The sequence below is a fragment of the Hipposideros armiger genome, unplaced genomic scaffold (genome assembly GCF_001890085.2).
Source record: "Hipposideros armiger isolate ML-2016 unplaced genomic scaffold, ASM189008v1 scaffold_1001, whole genome shotgun sequence".
Taxonomy (NCBI): domain Eukaryota; kingdom Metazoa; phylum Chordata; class Mammalia; order Chiroptera; family Hipposideridae; genus Hipposideros; species Hipposideros armiger.
In genome coordinates, this window is record NW_017732351.1 from 7,085 (window position 1) to 16,044 (window position 8,960).

The following is an 8,960-nucleotide window of genomic DNA, read 5'->3' on the forward strand; positions in this document are numbered from 1 at the left end:
GAGACGAGCAAACATTTCTAATACTTTTTAACTTGGTAAACAAGCAATGTCTTGCAATACGAGTAGTTTGTTTCCAGAACAAATTATGGTCGCAAACCAAGGTATTACCGTACAACTTCTAAAATATTCCATAATCTTATTTCCCCACACAGGTAATCACTTTAATCAGTTCCTTGTTGATCCTTCCAAGTGTTTCATTATAAATCAGTATGTCTTAGTGCGACAGTTCTTTCCCTTTCTCTCTTTTTAAACAGCTGCATGGGTTTCACTGCATGGATGGATGTTCCAGTGCCCTATTACTGGACACTTGGGTTGCTCCAATCTTTGGCTATGATAAATAATGCCAGAATGAGTATCTTGTACATATATCATTTGAAATAAGTGTAAATGTATCTGCAAATTTAAAATATAGTGCTATATTTCCCTTATAATGGGTTACACTATTTTATGCTCTCATCAGTAATATATGAGAGTGCCTTCTTACACTCTTACCAAGAAAGGTGTTTTTAAATTTTTGGTTGTTGCCAATCTGGAAAGTGAAAATGGAGGTCCAGAGGAATCGTTCTGCTTTGTCACATAGCTTTTGGAATTACATTCTAAATTACATATTATTAATCAGACACTATAATGCCTTCTAATTTATCTGAGTTACGTAAATGAAACCATAAAAAAGTACAATGTTAAAGCGTGTGGTAGATTGTTATTAGAGTTTTATGGATAGTTTAGTCAGAAATGCTTCATGAAGATGGGGTTTAGATCTGGTCTTGAAGCGATGGCAAGGATTTATATATATATAAGGAGATGTGAAGCTAGTATTTTTCCATTTTAAAGGGTAAAAATTTTCATTCTCATCATGCAAGAGAAATAGACTTTCATGCGTACCTGATTTCAGCTTTTCTTACTTCAGATGTCTCTGTAAACACTATAATTGGAAGGGCTAAGTTAAGAAAACAATTTTTGTAGGCTTCAAAGGGATAGCCACCAGCTACTTTGATCATCTCCAATGTAACCTAGATAAAAGAAGGTGATCTTATTATATAAACAGCCTAAAACTATTCATGACTTTAACCGTAGCTATTTAATTTCCCTAAATTCTTCTCAAGCATTTCCCTATAAAGATAAAAGCAACTACTGGACTGGAGTAATATAAATTTCTTCTAACTCTCTCCACTTTTAGTATATTTTATACTTTCAAACTTTACAACTGTTCTATACATGAACAATGTTATTAAAAAATATATTAATTTGACCATGTAATCTTCCTACCTTGAAAGTAGACACCAGAACTCAAGAAATACTATAGTCTAAAATCATTTAATATAGGAGCAGATACTTACACAGGTTCTAAGAATAATACTATAGTACAGTATAACAACCAGGGCCATCCTAAAGATTCTGAATCATAAAGGACAGGTAAAAATGTAAGAAATCTGATCACAAACAGGAATTACATTTTTATTAAGGCAAAGAACTAAAATTCAATATAATCAAAAGCAAAGATTAGGGCAATTCATTTAATTCAAGAAAATAGGGCACCTGCTTTGTATAGAGGACACAAAGACGATTAAGGGGATTATTGCCTGTAGGAAAATTAGACTCTATCTTGGCAGCTTATTTTTATGTTAAAATGTTTGTATATCTGTAAAACCTCAAAATGTAGATTTTTAGAAATATTTTCAAAGTTTAAACTGTAAGATCAATATGTATCCCTCCTTCTCTAAAATTTTTTAATGAGTGGCTGGTTGGGAACACTATAATGGGGGAAACAGGAAAGACATGATGAAAAAAAAGCATTTTCATTCAAAAAATAATAAACTCACCAAGCCAGACACTGCAGCAGTGGATGTTGCTATAGCAGGTATAATTTTACCAGCTAAGCGCTTTGTTTTGAAACGGTCAGCTGGCTCAATGCTATACATTTTGGCACGAAGGTTTGATGCAGCTGTGATGAAATCTATGTGCCCATTATGATCATCATCTTTTTCAAATGCAAGCACTGCCATCTGAAGGTCACCTGATCATAACAACCAGAAAAAACAGTTTCCTAGTAAGTGGTAAAGGTTTTACTAGATAAAAAGCAATGTTGGTTCACTACTTTTTTTTTTTTTTTAAAGCGTTTATTGGGGAATCGGGGAAGGGGAACAGACAAGTTGCTGTCCTTTTTTTTTGTTCTTCAGTCTAGCTGTGGAGGACGTTGCTGGCCAGCCCCACTGCAGCCTACGCCATCGCCAGCAACACACCGCAGCCCAGCTCCAGGTCGAGCTGTTCCCTCATGTGAGATCCAAACAGGGTTCTGCTGCTCAGAGCTGGTGTCCCAAGCCAACTCTTAACCAACGTGCCACTTGGCCGGCCGTGGGTTCACTACTCTTAAGGACATCAGTCATGTTTTGTTTTTAAATGACTGAAAAGTACAAGAAAAATCCAGGGAACTGAAGCTATTGAAAGACATATAATGGGTTTAATACCACTAAAATAGAGAAGTTTCTACATTAAAAAAAAGCCTTTATAAAACTAACAAAGCCATGTACTACATCTGGTATTAAGTGGTTTATAAAACGGTTGTTTGTCCTGAATTTTACTGATCTTTGCATAAAACCAAAAAGTTTGGCAACTGCTGATTGATGTAATAAAAAAGTGGTAGCAGGTATAAAAACATGAGCTAATAGCTCTGTTTTTAAGCATGAGCTGATAGCTCTGTTTTTAAGGAATTAAAAGTTTGGTTTCCCCATATTTAAGGTCAAGGATGTATGTAGGTCAGTTTGTATTCTCTATGTGCAATTATGGGAACTAAGAAGCAGAGAAAAAAAATGTCTATGCTTTTTTATCCTAAAATGACTTAACTGGGTTTGTCTAATGGTTAGTCTCACAAGGACTCCACTGTTTGTTCATTATGTTAACCATAAGTATAATTTCAAGGACTAAAACAATCAGAACAAAAAAACAGACTTACATTTTAGCCTCGGAGGATAGGACAATGGTGGGGAAAATTATGAATTTAGTCACAGTTAAAGATGAACAGTGCCTGTCATATGATCATGAAATCAATTACTATCATTGTTATTGTTGTTGTTATTTAATCCCACAAGCTTTTGATGTAAAACTTAGTAAAAAAAAAAAAATCCCTCCAGTTCAAAACATTTTAATAAAGCTCACTTTTGGTAGCTTCATTAGATGAAATAGCCTTTTCTAGTTGGAAAATAGCATTCCTCTCATCTTCACTGCTGATAGGAACATGGTCTGGTTTCCTTGCTGTTTCATCTGTTTGAACAACCTTTAAATATACGAATATATGTTCATTAATGTTATCACAATCTGTACCTAAATTTGGTTACCATATCTGTTTTATCAAATAGGACACAGAGAAAACATTCCCTCTATCTAGTTTAATCAGATTATTAATCATCATGGTCCAAAGTATTTTACATCTTCCCTTAGTAGGTAGTNAATTTTAAATTCCACTAATCAATACAATTCAGGACACACACTGCAATCTCATCCAGGTAGTATATAGATAGGAATTCTAAATACTAACCTTAATTTATCCAAAAAATGAAAAAAATAAAAAATAAAAATATAAGGCAAATTAATGCCTTAGTTAATAGTAATATTTTAAAGTATAGCTAATTAAGACTGGATTATAATAAAAAATAGTGAATGACCTCATTAATTGATAATTATAGTTAAAGCTGACATATCTATTAAAGCACCATCATGCAGAGGTTCATTTATTCATATGACAAATATTTATTGATGCCTATTATATGTCAGGCATTGGTCTAAATTCCAGAAATACATCCGTTACCAGATCAAATAAAGATTCCTGCCCTTGTGAAGCTAACAGTCTAGTGAGGGGAGACAGATAATAAATAATAAATTTAAAATGTCTAGAAGCTGTAAGACAGTGATAAGTTCTACGTGAAAGAGAAAAAGTAGCGCAAAGGAGATTGGACAAGCTAGGCTGGGATTGGAGTGTTAAACAGGGACCAGGGAGGCCTTTGCAGGAGGTGCAAAGACGGGAGCTGAGTTAGCTAGGCTGCCGCCTCAGAGAGCTCCAAGCTGAGGAAACGACTAGCACAAAGCTCTCATGCTGGAGCGTGACAGGACAGTTCAGGAAAGGGAAGGAGGCCAGTATAGCTAGAATTTTGTGAGCAAAGGGAGATTAGTATGAAAGGAACTTAGAGGGGTAATGCAGATCTTTTAGGACCTTGCAGACCACTGTCAAGACTCTTTTTTGGTTCCCTTTCTTCCTTTAGGTCTCTGCTCAAACGCTATCTTATCAGGTATTCCCTGACAGGCAGGGGGAATACCCAAACCACTCAATATAATATACTGTTTTCCCAAAAATAAGACCTAGCCAGAAAATAAGCCCTCGCATGATTTTAGGTGCCAAAATATGGCAACTTGGCATACTGAATATTTTAAGCTGAAGGTGTTTGTGGAAAAGGCACCCTTCTCCCTGAAACAGGTCATAAAACCCTCATGTGATGGGTGCGTGCCCTCCAAATCCTGGAGGAATCACGCTAGGGCTTCTTCCCCGGCTAGGTCTTATTTTCGGGGAAAGGTGGTAGCAACTTACCCCCTTACTCTTGCTTTATTTTCTCCACAGAACTTAACACCATCTGACATACTTGTCTAGTTGTTATGCAGACTCCTCAGGCAGGACAGGGACTTTGCTTTGCTCACTGCTGTATCCCTAACGCTTAAAAAAGTACCTGGCACACAGCAGACACTTAAAAAAAATCTGTTGAATAAATGAATGAAAACAACAATTTGGTATTTTTTTTTATACTTCGGTCTCATAATCCTGGTCATTATGTGTTTCTGAGAGATGGATCTATTTTCACTTGGTGTATTGACCAAATCAGCTTTCTAAGCCTCCTGGCTGAAAAGCTAACTCTGAACTGCAATAATTTCACAAGGGTATTATAATCCTATGACTCTCTCTTGAGAGGTAGCCTACTGAGCTTGGTACATTCACCGTCTTTATTACTGCCATTAGGCGTAAATCACATACTTTTATCTGAATTTTGATAACCTCTACCTCTAATCTTCCAGCATGCATCCAGCTTATATGTTTCAACTCTTGTGACTCTTGCATATGTTTGATACTTACGTTAATTTCAATCTTTTTGCATGACCAGGCATTACAGGAACATAAAGCATTTTGACACCTTGTACCACCATTGTTGGCTCAATTCCGTACTTCTCCTAAAAGTGGATCCCCAAAAGAGAAACAATCAAAGCTCCATTCAAATATAAAATGTTGGGTGACAGTGTTTTACAACCAGTAAAAAGAGAACAAACATCTGCTAGGTATTAATAAAAACCTCCAATGAAATTATGCATAAAAAGTAACGGACTCAAAGCAACTAAGTGAATAAGCGCCTCACTTTGACTGCGTTTATGAAATCCAAGAGGGTGAAATCTTCTTTTCCATGTATAGTCCATCTGTCCCAAATCGTAAATGATATTCCATTTCTGTTGTAGAAAAATATTCAGAACAAANTAAACCAATCCTGTTCACTTGTCCCCACCTTCCAATGCACACATTATCCTTTAATCATGCAAATTCGCCCTCTAAGTCTCAAATAAATACATTTTTCCAACTGGATGATACTTTTACAAAAGAATAATACAGCTGGTTGAAAAGTAATTTAAACTATTTGTAAATGAAATAAAAAGGAAGATTAAGTAGAAGGTATATAAGAAGACACCAAATGGGAGTAATACTGATGTGAATTTAGTTTTTAATTTATCGAAGTACCTATTAACGGTCTGAAGACCAGAGAAGAAAAGCAGCTAGAGGGAAACGACTTCCTGTGGTAATGAAATGCCAATTGCTTTAGAATACATGATAGTTTTAGAAATAAAAGAAACACTTGTTGTTTGCATTGAGTTTATAGTGTTGAGTGTACTTCAGTTATTTTAATGAAAGCACTTATATGAACATCTGCAATAGCTAATAGCAGAAAACAGAAAGTTTGTATCAATAAAGACCTAAAAAAATAAATTTTTATCTTCGTCAACTCCCTTTCTGGGAATGCAGAATAAAATAATACATTCCTCTTTAAAATAAAATATTAAATTTTTTTCTGTCCAATACGTTGCTGGAAGAAAAAACATCAAGACTCAACTAGTAATGATTTTTTAATTTCTAGTTTTCACCTGTTTTTAAAAAATACTCCCTTCACAAAACCTTTCAGTCTTATGTACTATGACAATCAGGTTTAGAGTTCCAAATAAATAAAACAGCCGCATTAGAAGGCATATTGAAGAACAAACGATCAGCCACATTTCTCTGTTCACATTCATGGATTCTCTCAGAGGTTTGTCAGAGTCCATATAATACTGTTAACATTTAGTCCAAGTTAACATGTGTCATCTGATCTCACTACTCATGGCTTACAACACTGATGCTATCAACAAAGATCCTGATTTTTAGGAGACAGTGATGTAACAAACTCTGGTTAAACCAGCAGAGGTAACAAGACAGTAAACCCTAACTGTACAACTTAAAAACGTTTACTCGTCATCGACCGATACCATCCCTCCGCTTCCCACTGGTGTTAAATTCAAAACCTAATCACGAGAGGTACAGGGTGCCCAACGCTATTTGTATAGAAAACTGGACCTCAAATACTAAATAAGAAATTCATAAAATAGGATTAAATTGTTTGGACAGTTGCGTTTGTTACTTTCAATTTCTTAATCTGTTCTTCTGGTCATGGATACATATTTTTTCTTTCTATTCAGACAGCGAGGTTAATACACAAATTTGTTGTAAGCATTATAAAATGGCATTCCAGTTCAAAGTTGCTTGTGATCATATCCACATATGAATCACTAGACAAGTGTATACAATGCTTCAAAATGTTGTCTAATTCTTCAGTGTGGTTTCCTACTAGTATTTCCCTTAAATTAAGGCTTCCTTGAAGAAAAATCCATAGTATTATGAGCTGATTTTTTTAGCTTCTGAATTAAGTGCATTCTTTCCAAAATCAAGTAGTCCTGGAGTAACTTTAAGACAACTTCTATTAATCAGTGTCATGACTAAAGTAGTATCTTACTGGAGGTCCAGGCAAATCTTCATCTCCATCAGTGTCTGGAGCAAATGACACAGTGAGATCCACATATTTCTTTTCAGTAGAAGGTTTCACAAGTTTATGCATNTAATTTCAGATTTGGGAATTATTAAACAGACTATAAAATAATAATGCTTTTCATGTTCAGGTAGACAAAAGACTGAAAATTTCAGCAAGACAACTGGAAACTACAAGAGTGGCAGATTTCCATATTTACAAATAGAAATTTTGAGAACTGAAAATACAAAGGGCTAAGAATAACCAAGGTACTCTTACAGACAAATAAATTGGGAGGACTAGTTCTGCCAAGTATCAAAAACAATGTATCAGCTACAGCGATGAAGACAGTATATACAAGCATAGTATAGAAAAGTAGAAACAGAAAATTCAGAAAAGAGATGATGTGTGACTTTGGTGGCAGTGCAGAAGTGATACTGCAGAAAAGAATGGACTTTAGTAAATGGTGGTGAGGCACTTCTCAGAATACAAAATTAATTCCTTGTGAATTAAAAACTTAAATGTGAAAGGCAATACTAAAGCTTTTAGAGACAATATAAAGGAGTATCTTCATGACCTTTGGGTACAGAACAATGTTTTAAACAATTCACAAAAAACTTCTCAGTAGCTACTAACAAATTTTTTATCCAAGAACATCATAGAGAAAGGCAAGCCAGAATGGGAGAAGATAATTTCAACTGTATAGCTAACAAATAACAGCATTTATAAAGATCTTTTACAAATAAATGAGAAAAAAAAATGCAAACACAACAGAAAAATGGGCAACGATTTGAAAAAACACTTTACAAAAAATCAAAGTGGCCAACAAATTTATGAAAAGGTCTTCAATTTCATTGTTAATTAGGGAATGCAGAGTAAATCTTCAATGAGATAGAACCATGCATCCACCAGATTGGCAAAATTTTTCAAAATCTGTTAACACCAGTGTTGAGCAAGATGTGGACATCTCTATTGCTCAGGAAAAACTTTGTTATTATCTAATAAGNAACACATAAAAACCACAATAAAAACCTAAAATGATTTTTGAAAGCAATGTTTTCAAAAAAGGAATTCTCCTATACTCCTTATAAAGTTTGGAGGTATCATAAATATACTCAAGCATGTCTCTGTAAAGAGTAAAAAGCAAGAGAGATTTAAATCTTCAAATGCAAGCTGGAAATGTCACAGTAAAAGGCATTCTTATTTCCCTTATATCCTATGTTTATCCTACTTACTAAAAAACCACTTAGGTTTTGCTATTGTCACTTTTACTGTCTTAAATCAAGTCATCATTTATATACCAAATTATTGCATTCACTTCTAGTCAGCTGTCTCCTGCTACCTCCAATCTACTCTGCTGCCAGAATCCTCTTAAAATATAAATTAGATGTTACTCTCCTGCCTAATAATATATCATATATCCTATACCTATTCTCATGCCAGGCTCTGAACTGTAAAATCTTTAATCTTCAATAGTACCTCTTTCTATTTTACAAAGATATTTTGTCCCATATATAACTTTTTATTCTACCATTTATTCTCACCACCTCATCCTTAAGTCATTCCAAAATACTTGATTTCCCAAATAGATCATGTATGCTCTTTAATATTAGCTGTATACCTTTGCACAGTCTATTGCTTTTGCCTGATATAATCCATTTTCAAAGGTAGCTCCCATGAAACCTACCCTAAGCTGAAGGTTTGAGTTAGTAGTGCCCATAGTACTTGTAAAAACCTTTATTATAGTAATTAGTCAATGAGATTTTAATTATTAACGTGTCACTTTCCCTTAGTAGACTGTGAACTCCTTGAGGGCAAGGACTATTTGATAAAGATGTATAACAAAATACTAACAGGATTAACACTGATGGACTATTTCTT

General features: G+C 34.6%; 1 protein-coding gene across 1 annotated transcript in view; it reads right to left on the reverse strand.

The window, feature by feature from the left end:
- Window positions 1-882: 882 nt before the first annotated feature.
- UBA6 (ubiquitin like modifier activating enzyme 6) overlaps window positions 883-8,960 on the reverse strand; it is a gene marked incomplete at its 3' end in the record, with an annotated part of 83,842 nt that continues 75,764 nt past the window's right edge. Inside the window, 3 exon segments of the mRNA XM_019631458.1 lie at window positions 883-1,010; window positions 1,821-2,014; window positions 3,154-3,323. Of these exon segments, the coding sequence (XP_019487003.1) occupies window positions 883-1,010; window positions 1,821-2,014; window positions 3,154-3,323 (492 nt within the window).